This window comes from Hypanus sabinus, chromosome X2 (assembly GCF_030144855.1).
Source record: "Hypanus sabinus isolate sHypSab1 chromosome X2, sHypSab1.hap1, whole genome shotgun sequence".
Lineage (NCBI taxonomy): Eukaryota > Metazoa > Chordata > Chondrichthyes > Myliobatiformes > Dasyatidae > Hypanus > Hypanus sabinus.
Window position 1 is genome coordinate 43,865,198 of NC_082739.1, and position 24,926 is coordinate 43,890,123.

A 24,926-nucleotide genomic window follows, 5' to 3' on the forward strand; every position below is an offset into this window, starting at 1 on the left:
GTCAAAGATGTGGAACATCCTACGCATGATACAATTCCACAGAATAGTGATGTGGTTTTTGATAAGTTTCTTTTTATTTTTTGATTTATGCCTCAAAGGAGGTTTGCCTTAGGACCTCTGAAATGAATCAGTGTTTGCTTTGAGAATTAGAATACACCAGCCTAATGTAGTATTACTGAAGCATGATATGGTGCATTGTTCAATTAATGTTAGACTACATCAGATCCATCACTTCTTTTTCTAATGGCATTTAAGGTGATTTAGTTTTAACCTTGAATTTACACCTGTGTTAGGAAGCACAGCAGTCATTAAAATTGTTTCCATAGCAACTAAGAATGACAACAATCTGGAATCAGTTAATAAAAGAATGAAATAACACATTGTACTCTCTCATCACCATTGGAGGTAGAAAATAGCATGGAATTTCAATGATTTTCATACAAGAAAGCAGGTAGCAAGCTACTGCAGGCTAACATCCAGTAGGCAGAGTACATGTGTGTTATTTCCAATTTATATTTTAGAATCAACAGATTTCAATTCATAAAAGGTTTCACTATATAGATGTCTTGAAATTTAGCCTCCGGAAAATTGATCATGTTCACCTATGTGGAATAATAAATATATCAGCCAATTATAAAAGAGGAAAATAACATTGCACAGTTTTAAATTTAAGTCGTTATCATAGTGAAACAGGGGTTCCCATCCTTTTTTTATGCCTTGGATCCCAGGTTGGAAACCCATGTCATTTAAAGTATAAAGAAGTTGCCAGAGATTTAAAAGTTGTTCAGTCCCTCCCCTTTTATTCTAACAGATGATGAGAATATGTAAATTATTGTGTAAATGTGAGCTCACATGATGTGGAGGTGAAATTGCTCTAGGACAGTGGTGCAAAGCAAACAATAATAAATCTGCATATGTTTGTTATAAGAAAAGCCAAAAGTAGATTAACATAGCAAGAAGGAGTTCCAGAAAAGAAAGACATGACATATAAAGTCTCTTCACTATTATTCCACAATGTAATCTCAAGGCCAAAGAATGTATAAAAGGGAGATCATAAAGCTAAGGTAAAAGTCTGTAAATTTCTTAGCATCATGTTGAGAAAAAAAGAGCAATGCTGTTGAAAATTGGCTTAATGCACAGTAGAATTATAGTTATCAGATTTCTGGGTGTCTTAGCTCCTGTCAGAAAATTATATATATATTCTGGTAGAATTTTTCTTTGCCCTGCAACTCCTAATTGCCATAAAACATCCCCAAGTGACATTAACAGTCGAGTAAAATTTCATTTCCAGTGAGATTTTCGCCTTGCTAAGCAGATTTCATTAGTGTGCTTTTTAAAGGGCTAACACTTGAATTGTTTTCTTCTTTCCTATTGGCATTGTGACCTCAGATTCTGCCTCACAAAAACTTGATTACTTTGCTGGGAAGTCAAGGTCACAGTCACACCCGGATCCCGCATCTTGTGACCATTCCAGATCGTTGCTGCTGATCACTAATTTACAATTTACTGCTGATCAGTGCATTAGAAAAATCCCTCCCTAACTTCTTTCCCCATATGATTCCATCTATCATTTCGGAACCTCTGAACATCATACTGCCAACCATTCTATTTTCCTCTCAAACCTGATGCAGGGTTTCAACCAGAAACATTGATCTATAGCTTTTATCTCTACAGATGCTACAACACCCACTGATTTCTTCCAGCATTCTATTTTCTGTTCATAGAACTTTGGGATGATAATGCAATGTTCTCATTTGTCCTAAAACTCTGGGTTGGAAATAATCTGGCCCCTGGGATTTGGCAGCTCTGGATATCATTACTTTTCATTGCTATCAATTTATTTATTTTAATTTGAGTCAGTTCTCAATTAAAATGTGTTTTCATGCAATAACAGGGTTGGAGTTTTTTTTTTCCTCACTGTTAAAGTAACAAGATCAGCATGTGGCCAATACCTCTGACACCCACTCACCCGTTCTACCCCTGAGCTCCCCATTGAGCTCATTTGGGGATCCAGAACATGGCTAAGCTGAGGAGCCAGACTCAGTTTGGGATACAAGCAGCACCTCCTTTCACCTGAATATGGTCAGTGACCTTCATTGTAAAGGTAAATGTGGGTGACACAGTAGTGTATCACATCATGTGTTTGTCCCACAGATCCAACAACAGCTAGTGCATGACATCTGGAGTTTGCAATAGTTATTGAATTAGCTGATCCAAAGTAATCAAAAGAATATTTCTCCTTCCAAAAATGCTATTGCCTTCTATCTTAACATATTTTCATGCAGAATTGCTGCTCAGTTTTTGTAATAAACACTAGAATTGGTTGTCAACACAAAATAAACAGTAACTTCTTTCCCCAGGATGGGAATGTTTAATATAGAAAACATAATAATAGAATTGAGGACATTCTAAAGTCATTTTTAATATACACTCAGTGGCCACTTTATTAGGTACACCTACTCATTAATGCAAATATCTAATCAGCCAATTATGTGACAGCAACTCAATGCATAAAAACATTCAGACATGGTCAAGAGGCTTAAGAGGTTGTTCAGACCAAACATCAGAATGGGGAAGAAATGTGATCTAAGTGATTTTGACTATCGAGATGGGGTGGTGTGAGGATCTCAGACACTGTTGATCTCCTGGGATTTTCATGCACAACAGTTTCTAGAGTTTACAGAGAATGATGCACAAAACAAGCAAAAAAAAAAATGCAGTGAGTGGCTGTTTTGTGAGTGAAAATGCCTTGTTAATGAGAGAGGTCAGAGGAGAATGGCCAGACTGGTCTGAGCTGACAGGAAGGCAACAGTAACTTAAATACATTCAATAGTGGTGTGCAGAAGAGCTTCTCTTAATGCACAACTCATCAAAACTTGAAGTGGATGGGCTAGATTCGCTGAAGAACATATCAGCTTCTACTCTTGTACATAATAAAATGGCCACTGAATGAATAATCCATTTCCTTCAAGCATTAATTTTCCTTTTGCATCTATGACAAGAAAATACTTATTGCAGCCTAACTAACATGCTTAAACTCAAATAGTTAAAATGAAGCAATATCTGTTTTCTCTGAATATTTTTGGATCTTTTTAAAAATGTGTTTAAAGATTTCTCTGAACAGTATATGTTTAAAATATAGCCATTTTCACAATATTCGGCTGTGTCTGACAGTGCCTCTGTGAACGTATGATGCTGAGATGCATCCTAGGATGCACTAGGACACAATATCAGTAATGTAATCTGAGATCATCAGGTGTTTTTAGTCTTTCAACATCTGACAATCACACCTAGGCGACCCAGCCAGGGTTGATCAGGCCCCGACTTGGGTCCCAGCAACATTGGTCTTCAGCTCTTTATAAAGGCTGTGATCCCCACTTCAACAATGGTCTGTTTGAATTCAGTCTCTTGTAAATCTGCTTCAGTTTGAAGCCACAAAGCTCTATATGGAGATTCAGTCCTCTTGATCTTCTTCTTCATCTTAGATGGGCCACTTGTTAAAGCTAATTTGATTCTACTTCAGTTTTGTGGGTTCTGAGGCAGCTAAGAGCATGTTGCTTCTGGAGATTGTACTCTTTATAGTCATCTGACATAATCCTTCCTTCCTTGATGTTTATTATTTTGTAAAACACCTTTTTTTCTACTTTAAGAGTGATATGTAAGTACATAAATTATGTTTTTCAGGAATATTTTGGATTTGAAGAAAATTCCACAGTCCCTGTGCTCCAGTATCGTTGAGCTGATAAGCCAGGCTAACTTGTCAATGCTGCCCACAAATTCGGAAAGAAGTATAAGTCTTTTCAAGTACGCCAAGGATTGTTTGGTAAGCGTCAGGGAAGTTATGGAACTCAAATATCAGCACCACAAAAGATGATGAAGGAACAAGATACGAAAAGCTTTTTTAAGTATATAAAGGGTAAAAGAGAGTTGAGAGTAGATATAGGACCAATAGAAAATGATGCTGGAGATATTGTCATGACAGATGCAGAGATGGCAGAGGAACTGAATGCGTATTTTGCATCAGTCTTCACAGTGGAAGACATCTGCAGTATAGCAGACATTCAAGAATGTCAGGGAAGTGAAGTGTGTGCAGTAAAAATTACAACTGAGAAGGTGCTCGGGAAGCTTAATGGTCTGAGGGTGGTTAAATCTCCTGGACCTGATGGAAATTCTGAAGTAAGTAGCTTGAGAGATTGCGGAGGCATTAACAATGATCTTTCAAGTACCAATAGAGTCTGGCATTGTACTGAATGACTGGACAACTGCAAATGTTACTCCAGTATTTAAGAAGGGTGGGAGGCATCAGAAAGGAAATTATGGACCTGTTAGCCTGACATCAGTGGTTGGCAAGTTGTTGAAATTAATTATGGAGTACCTGGAGACACACGACAAGATAGGCCAACGCTAGCATGGTTTCCTGAAAGGAAAATCCTGCCTGACTAACCTACTGCAATTTATTGAGGAAATTACAAGCAGGGTAGACAAAAGAGATGTAGTAAATATGGTGTACTTGGATTTTCAGAAGGCCTTTGACAAGGTGACACACATGAGGTTGCTTAGCAAGATAAGAGCCCATGGAATTACAGGGGAGTTACTAGAATGGGTGGAGCATTGGCTGATTGGCAGAAAACAGAGAGTGGGAATAAAGTGATCCTATTCTGGCTGGCTGCCAGTTACCAGTGGAGTTCCACAGGGGTCGGTGTTGGCACCCCTGCTTTTTACAATGTATGTCAATGATTTGGACAATGGGATTAATAGATTTGTGGCTAAATTTGCTGATGATACAAAGATAGGTGGAGGAGCGGGTAGTGTTGAGGAAACAGAGAGTCTGCAGAGAGACTTAAATAGTTTAGGAGACTGGGCAAAGAAGTGGCAAATGAAATACAATGTTGGACAATGGTATGGTCAAGCACTTTTGTGGAAGAAATAAAGGGACAGACTAAATGGGGAGACAATTCAAAATGCAAAGATGCAAAGGGACTTGGGAGTCCTTGTTCAGGATACCCTAAAGGAAACCAGCTTGAGTTGGTTGTGAAGAAGGCAAATGCAACATTGGCATTCATTTCTAGAGGTATAGAATATAAGAGCAGGGATGTGGTGTTGAGGCTCTATAAGGCACTCGTGAGACCACACTTGGAGTATTGTGTGCAGTTTTGGCCTCCTTATTTTAGAAAGGATATACTGATATTGGAGAGGGTTCAGAGAAGATTCACAAGAATGATTCCAGGAATGAAAGGGTTACTGTATGAGGAACGGCTGGCAGCTCTTGGGTTATATTCCCTGGAGTTCAGGAGATTGAGGGGGGGATCTCATAGAAACGTTCCAAATGTTAAAAGGCCTGAACAGATTAGATATGGCAAAGTTATTTGCCATGGTAGGGGAGTCTAGAACAAGAGGGCACAAATTCAGGATTGAAGGATGTCCATTTAGAACAGAGATGCAGAGAAATTACTTTAATCAGAGGGTGATAAATCAGTGGAATTTGTTGCCACAAGCGGCTGTAGAAGCCAAGTCACTGGGTGCATTTAAGGCAGAGACAGACAGGTTCTTGATTAGCCAGGGCATCAAAGGGCATGGGGAGAAGGCAGGGGAGTGGGAATGACTGGAAGAATTGGGTCAGCCCATGAATGGCCTACTTCTGCTCCTATTTCTTATGCTCCAACTCAACGATCATGGCTGCATTTATGGAGGGAAATGGGTAGTTGACTGTTTGGGCCAAGATACTTCATCTGGACTGGGATTTCTCCAGAGTTAAGGGGTAGCCATAGGCACCCACAGGGACACCAGCTATGCCTACATTTTTGTTGGCCATGTAGAACAGCCTTCCATGGTGATGCTCCCCAACTCTTCCTACGTTACATTGATGCGTTGCTGCTTCTTCATGCACTCATACTAAGTTCATCAATTTCATCACCATTGCCTCCAACTTCCACCCTGCCCTTAAATTCACTTGGTCCATTTCTGACACCTCCTTCCCCTTTCTCGATCTTTCTGTTTCCATCTCTGGAGCCAAGCTCCCTACATTTGATAACCTACCGATTCCCACAGATATCTTAACTAAACCTCTTCCCACCCTATCTCCTGTAAAAATGCTATTCCCTTTCTCAGTTCCTTTGCCTCCACTGCATCTGTTCCCAGGATGATACCTTCCTTTCAAGGGCATTAGGGGTGCCTTCCTTCTTCAAAGAATGGGCTTTTCCTTCCTCCACCATTGATGCCACCCTCAGCCTATCTTCCCACTGCCCTTAGCATACCTCCTCATAAGCCTCCACATTCAACACATCATTTTCCACAATTTCTGCCATCTTTAATGGGATCCTACCTCCACCACCCCCACTTCTGCTTTCCCCAGGGATTGCTTCCTCCTTAATAACCTTGCCCATTCTTCTGTCCCACTAATCTCACTTCCTGACACATAACCCTGTAAGTGACTGAAATGCTTCACGTGCACATTTATCTCCCCCTTTATCTTCATTCGGAGCCCCTAACAGTCCTTCCAGGTGAGGCAACACTTCACCTACGAATCTGTTGGAACTGTCTACTGCATCTGGTGCCCCAGTGTGTCCTCCTCTACTTTGCTGGAACCCAAAGTAAATTGGGGGACCATTTCATCTAGCACTTCTGCTCTATCTGCCCAGCTATTTTAATTCCTATCGTCATATCCATTCTGAATTGTCAGGCTATGGTCTTCAATTTTGGCACAATGAGGCCTCCCTCAGGTTGGAGGAGTAACACCTCATATTCCATCTGGATTGCCTCCAACCTGATGACATGATTTCTTCTTTCAGTAAGAATTTCCCTCCTTCTTCCCTCTTCTTCTAAAGTGTCATCTGTTCATTCATTTCCACAGATGCTGCTGTATCTGCTGAGTTCCTCCAGCATCTTGTGCGTTGCTCTGGATTTCTCATTTGCTTGGGATTTTTAGTGGTGTGTGTGTATGTATATTTATTTACGGAAATATATATTTAAAACACATCCATCACTTTCAGTTTTTTTTTCTAATTTAGTCATTGTTAAGGTTGAAGAAGAGCACTCACTTGCTTCTTTTTTGTGTATCCTTGGACTTCCAAATAGAACATTCAAGTCAGTTCACAAACTTTAATCTCCCTCTATAATCTTCAAACCTGTTTTTAGGATTTTGTAAATCTCAAGTACACTCTATAGTTCATTCTATGAAGAAGACATGTACCTCACATCCTTCTTGGTCCAGTATCAAGTACCCTTCCCCTCTCAGTTCAATCCAAAATTAAATGACTTCAGTTCCACCTCCAACCTTACTTCATGCAATGATAGTCAGGATAAATTCCTTTGCTAAACTCTGCAATACATATATAACCTATGCTAACATCACTTGCCCCTGAAGTATCTGTGCGTTTGTGGAAGATTTTCTCACCAAAAGATTGATTTTTAAATTATAAAGTGGGGATTAGCAAAAGGCAGATTCCAACAGTGTCTCTTGTTTGTGAATAAGAAATTGGCAGACAATGGGGTGAAGCATAAAATATCCCGTATGTGAGAAAATCAGTTTCAGCTGTTCCACCTTGAAAGTAGCCCTATCAAACACATCCTTGCACTATCAACATGTCATCTGCTCTAATCCCTCCGCTTCACTGGTTCTCACGATCAGAGTGTCACTACTTTTAGAAAGGGTGATAAGTAGATTTCAAAAGTATAAACCATGCTCTGAAGATATTCTTCAACCCATGTTAAACTTATGAGAGCACTAATGGTCTGGAAAGTTACAGTGGGTTTCAAGAGGTGGTACATCATGAAATAGTTGAGATAAGAACTGGATAAACAGATTGGACTACTAGCAACTGCTTTAAATTGATTGATTGACCTCTGGATAAAAGTGTTGCTGCTAAACAAATACAGATAAGGATCTAGTAATGCTATTTGAAAAGTCAATTTGTGAAGATTTAGTCAGAATTACATTGTAGATATTATCAGTCCAGTAGTAGGACCTTAGACCTTATCTATAGGTGTTACTGATTCGCTGCATCTTCTCAGGGATTGTTGTTAAGAGCTGAAATGGTCTCCATCTGCTTGAAGATCACAAATTGGACTGTATTTAAAACTTTTCATTAGCTGTGTCTTTTAATGCTGATTTTTCAAGATCACTGCATATTAGTGCAATATTTGAAATGTAGCCCAAAGTTTCTATTCAGAAATGCCAAAGACAGATGGATCATTTGCTAAATAATATGTGCCAAACTGAACAAGTTAAACAGTATCCATCTGGAGACGTTTCAGTTTTGAAATGTAGAATTGCTGATTTCTGGACTGTATTAATTATAGTAAATATTCCATTAAAAAGGCTGTCAGTCTTTGCATTTCATTATCACTTACTTTGGCATGACCTGACTTGGAGCGATAATGTTGGTAAATAACGTACAGTGAGAGTGAGATCGATGGACGATGGGTTGAGTATTCTGACTGGGGTTATATAATTCTGGAAAGACAAGAGAGAGGAAATCCAGAAGGTGAGAAAGGTATATCTGTTTCTGAGATGCTCTCATTTTATTTCTATTGTTTGAGGTGGAATGAACATCAATGAATGTCATAGAAGGACGCCTTGGCCAGTTAGTAGTTTAATTGTTCACTGTGAATTGGCCTGTAATTAAGCGAGGATTGCTGGGCGATCCAACTCGTTGTGTTGGAAGGGCCTAATCCACACTCTATTTCTAAATAAATAATATAAATACCTTTCCTCGTGGCTTTCATTCTTCGGCCCATATAAGCATAACTTATCATCTGAGACAAAAGATCAAATACATGACAGTTGTGAGTTTACATATGGTCACTTGATTTCTCATTTTTATGGTTCTCTGTAGGTTTGGAACAGCCCTTCCCACCTTGGCTTAGTTTGGTCATTCCTTGGCATGAAGGAATGTAAATCAGTAACAATCTGCTCCTATTTCCTGGCCATATTTGGTTTTGCTCAGAGCAACATACTTAAATGGTTTGATGTGAATTGTTCAGGATGCAAATAGGGAACAGAAGGTGACAGTCAAAGAAAACAGTAAACACAAAATAATTTCATCACATGATTTTCTTTCTTGGCATCTCAACAAATGATTTAAATTTAAAAGGAAATTAAAGACGGAACAGTTTCAAAGAGAAAAGAGCAGAGAATTAATATTTCATGATAGGTACATAAAATATGAAATTGAGTGAGAATTCCAGGTTGAGGAGTTATTATCTTAAATTTGTCCTCTTACTGGAATACTAATTAATGCATCATTGATAAGTCATGCATTTACTTTCTGGGTTTGGTATACAGGTGGGCTCAAAATACAGCAGAATTGCTGAGTAAAAGGGACCTAAAGTCTGGAAAATGAATTACTTGTGTGATAGCTCCTTGTGTTTCTCTTGTGTGATTTTAAAGCTTTATTAATAAGTTCTGTGTGTTGTTTGTCTGTCATTTCCAACAATGTTTGTCTGTACAGCTCATGGAACTACACAGAGAAAAACCTGTGCAGGAGGAGTTTTATAGTGAAAAAGCCATTGCATTGGGGCAGTTCCACTCTCCTGACCTCAATGGTATGAAAAATCATCATGGCTGGAGATTTCCTTGGCTGCAGTGGATAGCCATGGGCCTTTTGTGCCTTAGCATGCTCTTCGCTCTCCATGCAGCATTGCAGCACCACCTTCTTGGCCGTTAGATCTTTTAGTTGATCTCATCTGCCCAGTCCGTCGGAACTGGCTTTGCATGTGGGGGTATACATATTCCTGTCTCGCTGGGGTTGGAGGTTCCCAGCTACCCTCTCGTGGTTTTTCCACCTGTTGAAGCGGTGTACCAGGGTGTGGCTACTGTTACTTGGAGCCACAGGTGAGAGCTGGGTGGCAGATGGGGATCAAAGGTTGACAAGCTGCCCCCGGGCGGAGCACGACAAGCTTGCCACCAGGGATATTACCCCCCCCCCCCCCGGACACCCCATACACCCCATAATATTCAGCAAGTATGAAACCCTATACAAAAATAATAGAGTCATGTGAACTATAAGAATGATGCACATTTAATGCCAAGCCACCAGACGCGCTGGTGTCCCAGGACAAAAAAGTCTTGATTTAATCAATGAGGAAAATAGAACTGATATCTGACTGGAGAAAATGCAAAGAATTTTTAGGTAAGAACAGTATCATGCTTGATTGCAATATCCTCTATTGTCAAACAGCTTGATAATGCACATGAAATTATCCACCTGAGATGCTGGATCATTCTGTTTAATGCTATTTAAGATAACCCGACAAATCTCTTTACAAACTGATGGAGTGAATCTTGTTGGTTGGATTTGATGGCTCGCATCAGAATCAGAATCAGAATTAGTTTAATATCACTAACATATGTTGTGAAATTTGTTAACTACAGCAGCAGTACAATGCAATACATGATAAATATAGAAGAAAAAATTGAATTACAGTGAATATATATATACATTAAATAGTTAAAATAAGTGGTACAACAACAGAAATTTAAAAAGTAGTAAGGTAGTGTTCATGGGTTCAATGTCCATTCAGAAATCAGATGGCAGAGGAGCAGAAGCTGTTCCTGAATCACTGAGAGTGTGCCTTCAGGCTTTCATACCTCCTTCCCGATGGTAACAATGAGAAGCGGGCATGTCCTGGGTTGAGGAGGTCCTTAATGATGGATGCCGAACTTCCTTGGGCAACGCTCCTTGAAGATGTCTTGGATACTACGGAGGCTAGTACCCATGATGGAGCCAATTTTACCACTCTCTGCAGTTTACTTTGATCCTGGGCAGTAGCTCCCAACATACCAGACACCCATCCCTCCAATACCAGACAGTGATGCAGCCAGTCGGAATGCTCTCCACGGTACATCTGTAGAAGTTTTCGAATGTTTTGGGTGATAAACCAAATCTCCTCAAACTCCTAATGAAATACAGCCACTGTCTTAGCTTCTTCAGCACATTGCACATTTAGACAGAGATATAACGTAAAGATTTTTACTCCTTATGTATGTGAAGGGTTTAAGGAATGAAGTCAATTCATTTCAATTCAATTTATAGCTGCATTGATATGTTGGGACCAGGTTAGATCCGTAAAGCTATTGACACCCAGGAATTTGAAATAGCTCACTCTCTCCACTTCCAATCCCTCCATGAGGATTGGTTTGTGTTTCCTTGTCTTATCCTTTCTGAAGTCCCCAATCAGCTCTTTGGTTTTACTAATATTGAGTGAAAGGTTGTTGCTGCAACTCCACTCAACTAGCTGATATATCTTGCTCCAGTACACCCAGCACTCAGCATTCAGAAAGTTAAACTTCCATAAGTTGAAGCAGAATGTGAGATTTAGTGTCATAAGGTGCCGCATCAATCACTGAAACAACACATGGTTCAGTAAAATAGATCTGACTCCTTATAGATTTCAGTTCATGGTCTGTAGATTAGGAGGCAAAGGGGAAGGAAAGATTGATTGGAAGAGGACACCAGCAGAAATGACAGCAGAACAGCAATGGTTGGAGATTCTGGAAGCAATTCAGAAGGTGCAGGATAGATACATCCCAAAAAAGAAGTATTCTAAAGGCAGGATGACACAACCATGGCTGACAAGGGAAGTCAATGCTAACATAAAAGCAAAAGAGAGGGCATATAATAGAGCAAAAATTAGTGGGAAGTTAAAGGATTGGGAAAATTTTAAAAACCATCAGAAGGCAACTAAAAACCCATAAGGGGGAAAAAGATGAAATATGAAGGTAAACTCGCCAAAAATACCAGAGAGGATACCAAAAGTTTTTTCAGATATTTCACAAGTAAAGGAGAGGCAAGAGTAGATATTGGACACTGAAAAATGTTGCCGGAGAGGTAGTAATGGGGGCCAAGGATAGGACAAACAAATTGAATAAGTATTTTGCATTAATCTTCACTGTGGAAGGCACTAGCAGTATGCCGGATGTTCAAGGGTGTCAGGGGGCAGAAGTGAGTGGAGTTGCTGTTACTAAGGAGGAGGTGCTGGGGAAACTGAAAGGTCAGAAGGTAGATAGGTCACCTGGACCAGATGAACTACGCCCCTGAGTTTGGAATGAGGTAGCTAAAAGATAGTGGAGGCACTAGTAATGATCTTTCAATAATCAATAGATTCTTGAATGGTCTAGGAGGACTGGTAAATTGCAAATGTCACTCCACTTTTCAAGAAGGGGGGAAGGCAGAAGAAAGCAAATTATAAGCCAGTTAGCCTGACCTCAGTAGTTGGGAAGATGTTTGAATTGGTTGTTAAGTTAGAATTCTTTGAGAAGTAGAGGGACAAAGGAGAATCAGTAGATGTTGTGTACTTGGATTTTCAGCAGATCTTCGACAAGGTGCCACACATGAGACTGCTTAACAAGATAAGAGTCCATGGTATTATAGGAAAAATACTAGCATAGATAGAGCTTTGGCCGTTGGCAGGAGGCAAAGAGTGGGAATAAAGTGAGCCTTTTCTGGTTGACTGGTGGTAATCCACAGGGGTTTGTATTGGGACTGATTCTTTTTATGTTGTACGTCAATGATTTAGAGGATGGAATTGATGGCTTTGTGGCCAAGTTTGCAAACGATATGAAAATAGGTGGAGGTGCATGCAGTGTTGAGGAAGCAGAGAAGCTGAGAAGGACCTGGACAGATTAGAAGAATGGGCAAGGAAGTTGCAAACAAAATACAGTGCCGGGAACTGTATGGTCATGCACTTCGGTAGAAAGAATAAAAACATTTTTTCAAACTGGAGAGAAAGTTAAAAAATCCAAGGTGCAGAGTGACTTGGGAGTCGTCTTGCAGGATACCGTAAAGGTTAATTTGCAGTCTGAGTTGGTGGTGAGGAAGACAAATGCACTGTCAGTATTCATTTTGAGAGGATGAGAACATAAAAGTAAGGATGTAATGCTGAAGCATTATAAGGCACTGGTGAGGCCTCAAGGTGTATTGTGAACAGTTTGGGCTCCTTATTCATGAAAGGATCTTCTGATATTGGAGGAGGTTCAGAGGAGATTCACGAGAATGATCCTGGGAATGATCCTGGGAATGAAGGGGTTGTCACATGAGAAGCGATTGATGGCTCTGGGCCTGTACTTCCTGGAATTTCGAAGAATGTGGGAAGAGCTTATTGAAACCTATTGAATGTTGAATGGTCACGATACATTAGATGTGGAGAGAATGTTTTGTATGGTGGGGAAGTCTAAGAACAGAGAGCACAGCCACAGAATAGAGTGATGTCCGTTTAGAATGAAGATGAGGAGGAATTTCTTTAACCAGAGGGTGGTGAATCTGAGGAATTCATTGCCAAAGGTGGCTGTAGAGGCCAGATTATCAGGTGTATTTAAGGCAGAGGTCGATAAGTTCTTGATTGGTCAGAGCCTGAAAGGTTATGGGTGGAAGGCAGGAGAATGGGGCTGAGAGGGAAATGGATTGGCCATGATAAAATGGTGGAGTAGAAATGGTCTTCGATGGGCCAAATGGCCTAATTCTGCTCCTGTGTCTTATGGTCTAAGTTTTCTTTTAATTATTTTGCTTGCTTCAGTTAAATATTTTAAGTATTGCTAAGTGCCTATTAATGTCTGATTAATGCCTATTAATTTCAAAGACCTTTGACTATTTATTACAGTTTTATTTATTCTTAACAGTTATGTTTGTCAGAGACATTTAAAAATTAGTAAAATGCCTCATAGCTTTAATGGAGCAAAGCTGTTGTTTTCACTTATGCCAAAGAATGTTGGGCATAGGATGTTGTCTCCCACCGCCTGGTCACTGTCTATAACTTGCTACCTTAAGGCTAAAGTCAGTGAAATCATTCCTTTGCATCCAGTCTGGGCAGGTGTGGTCCAGCAATTCACATGTAGGCAAATGATGTACAGCATTACTAATATCTCAGTACAATATGCAGGGATTTACTAGAGATTATTTTCGCATCAACATCACAAAAATCTGTTTCAATAATTTGTACTATTTCTTGAAATTGAACAATTTGCTTTTGTGAAACTGCTGAGCCACCTTTTGTTGCTGAGTGGACAAAGTGCTGAATTTGATTCATCTGTTGTGAAAATTTTGTGAAATCCATGGATCAGTCTGGAGAGCAGAAGAGAAAAAAAACATAAAATGGCCAGAAGCTCTGGCACTTTCACAACAGGCAGAGCTGGTCCAAATGGCCATCTAGTGCATGGTATTATTCCATTATAAAGTAGTAATCAAAGAGAAAATAAAACTGTTTTCTCCTGCTAACAACATTATATCTGAAGATTGTGTAATGTAATAACACAAAGGATATTAACATACATTGTAATAGAAAATTGACTTGGTTGGGAGCACAAATTTCCAATGGAATCTAACAGGAGGTAGAATGTAAATTATATTCTTGAATTGTTGTCCTCCATTGTGTCACCATCAAACCTTACAATCTATTATCTACTGCTTTAGCATATAAAGTCACCATTAATAAGTAGAAAATCACCAGTCAGCAGAGATAAATATTAAAAATCACAGCTATTCACTTCTGTGATCAGTTCATTAACAAATTAGTTTCCCACAAAACTCCAGAAACAAAAACCCGGTTGCTTTAACAAGCTACTGAATTTCACACTGCTGAGAATAATTTATTCCCTTCAAAAAAGCTTCACAAATTCAGGATGGGGTGTTTGGAAATCTTCAGTGAGCAATCTGCTGCTTCTAATCTTTTATTTAACAGTTTAGGATTGCGGCAGGACAAATGCTTTAATTTGTGACAGCAATCCTTCACATTAGAATAAATATAAGCTGAAAGTCAAGTTTTAGAGTGAACTTGAACAAATAACTCTTTGGCTTACGTGGTTCATTTTTGACTTTACAATAAATATTGCATCACCTTTGTTCTCACACCTTAATTAACTCTGTGGGCATTGTTAATGGTTCCATTGCTCTGCATCTGATTTAAATTTAAAATGATGCATAAGCAACAAATTATGAGCATGTGTTTTACATGTCACATTGCAAAAACTATTAATGAATCATGCTGATTTTTGAAAAACAAAACAGATAACCAATGATGTCCATGGTACGCAAGACCCCTGCTAATTTAGAAGGAAAATAATTAACTAAATATCACAAACACAGCTGCAAGGATTCTTGGACTTGTTACATTTATGCTAAATCTGAAATGGAAAGAGGTTCTTACTGAAGTAATAGGATACAGAGACAACTGAGCAGTGGTGCAGATTGTGGAACTCCTGCCTCACAGCTGTGGTGATCTGAGTTCAGTCCTGACCTCTGGCACGCCATGAATGCATTCTGCATGTGGGTTTCCGCTAAGTGCAACGATTTCCTCAAACATCTCAAATGCACGTGCATTGGCCAGTGTAAATTTGTTCCCATCTGTAGGTATCTGGAGGGAACCGATGGAAATGCAAGAGGAATAAAAATGGATTCATGTTGAATTAGTGCAAATGGTGTTTAGTACTTGAGGTGTGTTTGATAGATGGAAGGAGGCAGAAACCTCAATCTATTTTTTATGCAGTTTGATTCCATATATTACACTGGACAACAAATTTTCTCAAAAGTGTTGCTTCCTCAGATGTATTTTTTCGTTTATGATAGACCATTGAAGTTGAACTCAAATATAATGTTGGACTGCTTCTATCACAGGAATTTGGAGAAACAAGAAAGCAACTTTTATTGAATATAATGCATTTAATTGCATATCAGTGCTGACGCTTTGCATAGTTCAACTAACCTAAATATGTTTTGTTGATGATTTTCATTTGTACTCAGTGTCTGAGGCTGCTCACTTAAGTGTCCAACAATAATCAGCTAGCATTGATGGATTCCAGTTGCCCTGATACCATTTTTCTATGACAGCAATGACGTGGTGAAACTTTTCACCAAGCTCGCCACTGATAGTGCCAAGATTTGCAGGGAAAAAGTCTAAATGGGGATGCAGAAAATGAATCTTTAGTGACATGTTGCACTTGATGGTTTTGAAGCACGTTGTCAACTAGCTTCTCATAGTTTGGTGCTCTATAGTTACCAAGAAAATTTTCAACAACATTCTTGAACCTTCCATGTGATTTTCTCCAGTCCCAGTAGAAGTTCTTTGAATTGCCTGTCATTGATTTGTGGACCAACAAAAATGCCTTCCTTAATCTTGGCATCAGTTATTCTGAATTGAATTATGAATTGAAATAACAAATGTAGGCCATTTTTTAAAAAATGGGGTGTGATAGGGAAATTTTATGATTATTTTCATGATCAGCACACCAAATCCCATAAGATACACCCAAATGTATTCAGAAAGCAAAGCTTTTGTTGTACAGTGTCATAGAACGTAGCACAGTATAGCAGTACACCAGTCCTTCAGCCTATGGTGTCTGTGCCAAGCACCATGACACATTAAATTAATCCCTTCTGTTTTGCACATGACCCATATCCTTTCATTCCGTGCATCATCTACCTATATAAAACCTTCTTCAATGCCATTACTGTTTCTCTTCCAATTACCAACCTCGGCAATACATTTTGGACAGCTCCCACCCTCTGTGTAAAAATGAAAACTTACCCCACACATCCCCTTTCAAATTTCCCCCTCTCACCGTAAATATATGCCCTCCAGTAGTCAACATTTCTGCCCTGGGAAAAAGATCCTGGCGGTCCATATTATCTATGCCCCTCATAATTTTATGAACTTTATTAGGCATTTGCTTTGATAAATGTCATCTTATCTGATTCTTTTGTAGTTAGGTCACTAAATACGATATAATCTTCCCATTGCTCTTAGTTCATAATAAGACTTTATTTCTCATAATAAACAATGACCATTCAATAGGGGAAAGCACAAGGGACCTTTTTCAGAATAGATTTGATATGGAAAGGCCATTTGTAACTCATTCCTACCACAAATTGCCCCTGTGATGTATTGCACTCAATTCTATTTTTACCACGATTCCATGTGGGATTTAAGTAACCTTTGTGTTATTCCCAGTTGAGAGCTGGATAATGTACTAAATCCCCATCAGTTCAGTTCCTCGCAAATTGTGGAAACAATCACAGCATGACAAATCCCTCAGGATAGTCAAAACTTGTTCAAAAGGATGAAAAATATTGATTTCAAAGTTAGAAATGAAAATCGATTTTCTGATTTGGCTTTATCTGCTGCAGAGTCAAAACTAGGGTTGAAAATGAATGGCTTGGCAGTTTTAATTGGACCTGCTGTGTCAATGGTTCTCAAGCCGTGCGGTCCAGTTCCTGGTGTGCTATCACACATCATTCAGTTCCTGATCTATGCCACCTGTCTCTCCTGAACCTGATCCATATTCTCCAGGTGCCAGTATCATAGCCTCACTTGCTTCATTTCTAACTCTCAATGTTCATTTGCAAAAATGCTGAAAGAAAGAAATGAAAATGCCACAATTGTGAACCCAAAGTTTATAAAGGATTTGAAAGGAATTTTTCCACAGTGCTTCAAAGGCCTGCTCACTGCTCATAACCACAATGGCAGCACAGTGGGGCAGCCAGTAGAGGTGCTGTCTCATACCGTTAGAGATCTGAATTCAATCTCCAATCTTCGTGCCGTCCATGTGGAACTTGTACATTCTCCCTGTGACCATTTGAGGTTCATCCAGGTCATCCTATTTCTTCACACGTTCCAAAGTCGTGTGGATTGGTGGACTAATCAGTCACTGTAAATTCTGCCTCGTGACTGGATGAGTGACAGGATCTGGGGAAATTGATGTGAATCTTGAGAGAATGAAATAATGAGTTAGATGCAGGATCATTGTAATTGGATGTCAATGGTCTTGATAGTCTGAGGAAGCACTTTCATTCTGTATGATTCTATGACATTGTGAACAGTTGCTCAGGCTCATATAAAATTAATGTGGGAGTAAGCCAAATCATTTTTTTAGAACCCCCTCCCATTAGTTTAGACTCGATTAAATTCAACAGGTAACTTGCCGAGTAACTCCAAACAGTGCAGTTTCTCAAAAGAATCAAAATTGACACACTTCTCTAAAAGAGGTGAGTGAGCATTGTGTTAGGTGTTTGGAGATTCTTTAATAGTCTATCTCATGGGAGTTTGGAAGCTAGATCAAAAATCTAGTGAGCATGATAAGTACAAAAAATAGAATCTATGATAGAAGCCTGGCAGGGTGGCACAGCTGACGGGACTAATATCTCAAGCATTGCAAGTTCAATCCTGACTCCTGGCACAGCTTGTGTGGAGCTGCTGCATTTTCCCTCAGACCCTATGGGTTTCCTCTGTGTCCTCCAGTTCCCTCCCACATTTCAAAGATATACAGGTTGATTGGTTAATTAACCATTGTAATGTGCAGGTAAGTGGTAAAATCTGTGGTGAATTGGATTGGAATGTGGGGAGTATAACATAAGATTATAGTAGGATTAGAGTAAATGGTTGGCACAGGTTTTTTGGGCAGATGGACTTTTTTCCATTCCTTGTCACTCAATGATCAAATACTTCTAAGCAGTGTTTTGTGTTCATTGAATTTTGGAGCAGTTCCCAGTACATTAAATAAGATTTAATTTAATCAATATTGGAGTAAAAATATGATCAAATTCAAAGTATAAAATTTTAAATTTATCGTCAAAGAATTATTCAACTCTCCGTAATGTGAGATTTTGGTTTAGATATTCCTTGTGGTGTTTGTCTCCAGAACAAAGGAATGAAAGTGGAGCTTCAAGGAGTCCATTAGGATGCCCCCTGGCATGAGAAGATTTGGTAAATAAGTTAAAAAATGGCTTTTCCAGTAGCTAATGGTCAGAAATGCAAGGTTACAAGGATGCAAGACTTTGTATTAGAAACAAAAGCAACTTTTAAAACAGAGAGTTATGAGCTGCACTTGAAGCAGAGGCTCGGTCAGCATTAATGTTAGACAGATGGAGGGAAAAAATGGTTGAACGGATGTGGCGATTAGACAGGAAATGTAATTAGATGCATTTACTCATATGACTTGTACTCACTGCCAGTATCTAGTTAGGCCAGACTGCCAGTTTCATAATGTAACCTCTCTGCTTCCTTGATACAAAAGACCAAAGCCAAAGAATATTTAAGATTAACTTTATTTGTTATGTGTACAAAGGCAAAATTTGTGATGTTTGAATTTTATGTAACAAAAAAACTTGATTGATGATTTGCTATGTGACTCATTTGCTGGTTTTATTTTCTTCTTTGTCAACAGAAATTTACTGCTTCTTCATTGACTAAGGAGCAAGGCACCAACTTGGGTTCTCTGGTCTGTGAATTCAATAATCAAGACTTTAAAGACTTGAACAACACGGTCTTCCTTGCAATAATTCCTCAACTGCGCCAATGTGGACGATTCAGTGAAGAGAAGAAAAATGCTCTCAGAGAAAAGATCTTGACAACCTTTTCGTAAGCAGAGTTAGCTTTTAGTGAGATAAGATGTTGTCAGTGTTTGGCAAGCTACTTGTTTATGGCAACTTAGAATGTGATATCAACATAAAGTATTTTCTTAAATCTAGATCTATCTCAAGCTGGACAGTGGATGAATTGATTCTGTTAGGTGACTTGCTGACAGTTCTCAAGCATGATGATTTTAAAAAGATTCCCAATGATGTAAGTAGACTCTAGAAATGGTCTCACCAGAGCTATGATTCCTCTGATATTATAGATATAGCCACAGGGTTGAATAGCAAAAATCTGGCTTTTCTTTGGTGTAACATTTCATTTGGTAGAAGTTATGAATACTACTGAAAAAGCTTCAAGAAGTCAGAAAAGTGAAGTTGTGCACCATGGTAACGTAGTAGTTAGCACGACGCAATTACACCTTGGGACGCTTCCGAGTGCAGAGTTCAATTCTGGCTCATTCTGTAAGGAGTCCCTGTGGAATGTAAGGGTTTTCCCTGGGTGCTCTCATTTCCTCCCACAGTCCTAAGTCATACTGGGTAGATTAATTAGTCATTGTAAATTGTACCGTGACTAAATTGGCGTTGTAGGGTTGCTGGGGCAGCATGGCCCGCTGTATTGCTAAATAAATAAATATATAAAAGCAAACTACAATGTGAATAACGTTGAATCTTCAACCCACTGTCCTCCCATTGGGTATGGCTTCCAGTTGGGAATGTGGAATTGGTGAGTTTACCCACATTGGCATGTCATGACCAGTCATGAGGAAAAGATATTTAGTTTTTTCTCATGCCTGTGAGCAGAAAACAACAATTTGTACTTTTCTAATGACTTTAGTTTTGAAAGAGATGCCAAGGTACTTCATTCAAACAAAAAGTGCAAAATAAGCCACAGAAAAATAGAATATAAAAAAGCAACAGTGTGATCCGGGAGGAGCAACACATATACAGTACGTGGAAAGGACATCATGATCTCACATCTAGTAAACCTTTCATTGAAAAAAAGGATGGAAGTGATGTTTAGCTTTGTAACAATCATTACCTATCCTATTAGATTCCTTCTTCTTCAGCACTTAACCTCCTCCACCTATCACCTTTGAGTTTCTCACTTCATCCCTCTCCCCTATCTTCCCCTATCAACTTCCGGCTTGTACTCCTTCCCCTCCATCCACTTTCTTATTCTGGCTTCTTTCCCCCCTTCGTTTACAGTTTTAATGAAGAGTCTCGGCGCAAAACGTCGACTCGTCATTCCTTTCCGTAGATGCTGCCTGACCTGCTGAATTCTTCCAGTATTTTCTGTATGTAACTCTGGATTTTCAGCATCTGTAGAGTATCTTGTGTCCTATTAAACTTGCTATTTCTCAAAGGAATTAGAAGAGTGCTTCACAGTTGCCTTGTGGTTGGATACAAGACATAGCATCATCAAGCTTCCCCATTGACCTTTAACATGGGGTCAGTGTTGCTGCATTTTCTGCCTCCACTTAAAATTGGTTTTTTTAGTGTTTCTTGCTTACAAAAATGTGCAGCACTTTAAATATGATCAAATAATTTTAATGTAACCTCGTTAACCATTTGATTTTCCTTTCCGTCCAATAATTCAACTACCATGCGAACCAGCAGTAGTATATCAGGTCTGCAGCTCCAGTGACCCAAGCATTGACTGGGTGGGTCTTCCACATTCCCAATGTGATCACATGGATTTCTTCAGGACATCCTAGTTTCCTCCATCATCTGAAAAACAAGTGGGTTGGTAGGTAAATTGGCCACTGTAAAATGACCTGTGTGTAGGTGAATGGAAGAATCTGAGGGAGTTGATAGAAATGTAGGAAGTATAAAACAGCATGTACATAGAATAAGTGTAAGGGGTTGCTGTGGCCTCATTAGGTCAATGTCAATCTCCATGTTCTGTCACTCTTTAATCCTTTGACTCTGATTTCCATGATTACTGTGTCTCCCAGGCTTTATCTACAGTAAATCTCCATTTCCTGATGATGTCCAATTATTTTATCTGCATGTACATGTAATATTTTCATGTGTAATCAAATACCTATACTTTATTGTTAAAATGCATTTCAATTGTAATACTTGACATCTTCTTTAGGATGACATAAAAATAGCCCTTGAGCAGATCCTCTCCTCTCACAAGCCTGCCACGAACGTTCCTTCTGATCAATTTTCTTCACTTTATTGGAAGATCTTCTATATCCTCAATAAGCCAAAGTCCAACATGAAGAAGCGATCAACAAGTAAGTTACAATAACAAACAACCAAATAAATAAGTTGTGCAAAAGAGGAATAGTGAGGTAGTATTCGTGGGTTCACTGCCTATTCAGAAATCTGATGAGCGAAGGGAAGAAACTGCTTCTAAGACATTGAGTGTGGGTCACCAGGCTTCTGTACCTTCTCCCTGATGGAAGTAATGAGAAGAGGACATGTCCCAGATGGTGATGGTCCTTAATGATAAATGCCTCCATTTGAAGGTGCCTTCAATAGTGAGGAGGCTTGTGCTGGTGGTGGAGCTGATTGAGTCCACAACCCTCTGCATCCTCTGCAAACTCATTAGTGAGTTTTGAGCATCCCATGTTGGGGCCAGAAGTATTGTAACACTTGTACAATCCTCGCTGATTTGATTTGAAACAAACGACGCATTTCACTGTATGTTTCGGTGTACACGTGACAAATGAAGCTAATCTTTCTTTTCTAATGTCAGCTCACAAAGCTCACAACAGGTGTTGAAGAGCTGCATAACAACCAGAAAAACCCAGATGAATTTCTAGAGTGATGTATTTTGACTGGAAATCATGTCCAACATGGGAAATAGCAATTTTCAGACATGTACAACTGAGAAAAGCCTGACATGTCCGAATATTTTGGCCTCCTTATGATAAAATACTATGACGCACTTCAAACTGCTTCAAGTCTAATTTAGGAAAGCAGTCAGGTATATTCTTCTCACAATTTTTCTTCACATATGTTGACTTCTAAGCTGAATGGCAGAAGAAGACTCCTGAAATCAAAATAATTTCTAAACTACTGTGAGTTTTTTAGATTCAAGTGTTGAAGAATAATGCAGGATGGAAACAGGCCCATCATGTTGACGAAGGTGCTTTCCTGAGCTGGTCCTATTTGCCTAACTCCTATCCATGTAATTTAGTTGTCTTTACCACTTGCAGCTTGTTCGTTATACCGACTGGACCCAAACTTCCGATGAACTGCCCCAGTGCAACGGCTTTTCCTCTTTAAAAACTCTCCTGTGGTCTTCTGTCATCCTTGAAATGACGGACAACCGCCATAGGTCATTATTGGGACAACACATTACAATTATATAGGATGTTGGTGACATTACAAAGAAATGTTGTATACTGTTTTCATTGCCAAGCCAAGGAAGGATGTAATTAAAAGAGAGAGAGAGAGTGCAGAAGAAATTCACTAGCATTTTTCCAGTAATGAAGAGCTTCAGTTGTGAGGAGAGGTGGATAGGATGGGACTATTTTTCCTGAGGCAAGGTGGGGTGAGAGGTTACCATTCAGAAGCTTATAAAATCATTTGGAGCATTGATCAGATGGATGAATACTATCTTTTCTCCCAGGGCATAGGTTTTTGATGGGAAGGGAAAGGAGCTGACTTTGCATGCTAGGACAGGCATGTCCCTATCTGACGGGGACATAAGGCCCACCTGTTGAAGCGATGTACCAGGGTGTGGCCACTGTCTCATGCAAGCAGCTACCTGGAGCCACAGGTGAGAGCTCCATACATGTTATCTGCATTCTTCTCCTCCCGTGTCACCATTTTCATGGAACTACAGTGCCTATAAAAAGTATTCACCCCTTCCCTCCCTCCCGGAAGTTTTCATGTTTTATAGTTTTACAACATTGAATCACAGTGGATTTAATTTGGCTTTTTTGACACTGATCAACAGAAAAATTGTGTCAAAATTAAAACAGATCTCTATAAAGTGATCTAAATTAATTCCAAATATAAAACACAAAATAATTGATTGCATAAGTATTCACCCCCTTTGTGCAGTCAAGGTGTTCAATTGATTGTAGAAAAAATACAACTGTTGGTGAGTCAGTATCCTGGCAAAAACTACACCATGAAGACAAAAGAACACTCCAAGCAACTCCACAGAAAGGTTATTGAAAAGCACAAGTCAGGAGATGAATACAAGAAAATTTCTAAGTCACTGAATATCCCTCGGAGTACAGTTAAACCATTCATCAGGAAGTGGAAAGAATATGGCACAGCTGTAAATCTGCCTAGAGCAGGCCGTCCTCAAAAACTGAGTGACTGTGTAAGAAGGAGACTAGTGAGGGAGGCTACCAAGAGACCTATGACAACTCTGGAGGAGTTACAAGCTTCAGTAACTGAGATGGGAGAGACCACACATACAACAACTGTTGACCGGGTGCTTCACCAGTTGCAGCTTTATGGGAGAGTGGCAAAGCCACTATTGAAAAAAAATTCGATGAAACCTTGGCTAGTGTTTGCCAGAAGGCATGCGGGAAACTCTGAGGTCAACTGGAAGAAGGTTCTATGTGCTAATGAAACCAAAATTCAGGCTTTTGGCCATGAGACTAAATGTTATGTTTGGTGTAAGCCAAACATCACACATCATCAAAAACACCCCATCCCTACCATGAAGCATGGTGGTGGCTGCATCACACTGTGGGGATGCATCATTGCAGCAGGACCTGGAAGGCTTGTGAAGGTGGAGGGTAAAATGAATGCAGCAAAACACAGGGAAATCCTGGAGAAAAACCTGATGCAGTTACAAGATAACTGCAACTTGGGAGAAGATTTGTTTTCCTGTAAGACGATGAGCCCAAGCATAAAGCCAAAGCTACACAGGAATGAATTAAAAACAACAAAGTTAATGTCCTGGAGTGGCCAAGTCGAGTCCAGACCTCAATCCAATTGAGAATTTGTGGGCTGGGCTTGAAACGGACTGTTCAATCAGGGTCCCTATGCAATCTGCAGAAGTTGAGCAGTTTTGAAAAGAAGATGGGGAAAAATTGCAGTGTCCAGATGTGCAAAGCTGATAGAGACCTATCCACACAAACTTAAGGCCGTAAATGGTGCCAAAGGTGCATCTACTAAATACTGACTTGAAGGGGGTGAATACTTATCCAATCAATTATTTTGTGATTTTATATTTGTAATTAATTTAGATTATCTCGTAGAGATCTGGGTTTTTTTCTGTTGATCAGTATCAAAGAAAGCCAAATTAAATCCACTGTGATTCAATGTTGTAAAATAATAAAACATGAAAACTTCCACGGGGGGGGGGGGGGGGGTGGGGGATGAATACTTTTTATAGACACTGTATATATATATATGTAGCCCTCAATCTCTATGTTCTACAACACTCCCCAAAGCCGTCATTGACTGTGTAAATCCTGTTCTGGCTTAACTTCTCGAAATGCACCACTTTGCATTTGGCTGGGTTAAATCCCATAATTCTTTGTTCATTTTCCTACTTGATCTAGATCTAGATAGCATTTTTCATTGTTCACCACACCGCCAATTTTAGTGTCACCTGCAAAATAACTGACCTTTAAATCGCAAAAGGTTGGTTTGCAGTTGCAG

General features: G+C 39.4%; 1 protein-coding gene across 7 annotated transcripts in view; it reads left to right on the top strand.

Moving 5' to 3' along the window:
- LOC132385266 (otoancorin-like) overlaps positions 1–24,926 on the top strand; it is a 128,708-nt gene that overhangs the window by 83,552 nt on the left and 20,230 nt on the right. For all 7 annotated transcript variants that reach the window (XM_059957287.1, XM_059957288.1, XM_059957289.1 and 4 more), the window contains 4 exons: positions 3,685–3,823; positions 19,151–19,344; positions 19,455–19,548; positions 21,439–21,583. In XM_059957287.1, the coding sequence (XP_059813270.1) occupies positions 3,685–3,823; positions 19,151–19,344; positions 19,455–19,548; positions 21,439–21,583 (572 nt within the window). The remainder of the gene's footprint in view (positions 1–3,684; positions 3,824–19,150; positions 19,345–19,454; positions 19,549–21,438; positions 21,584–24,926) is intronic.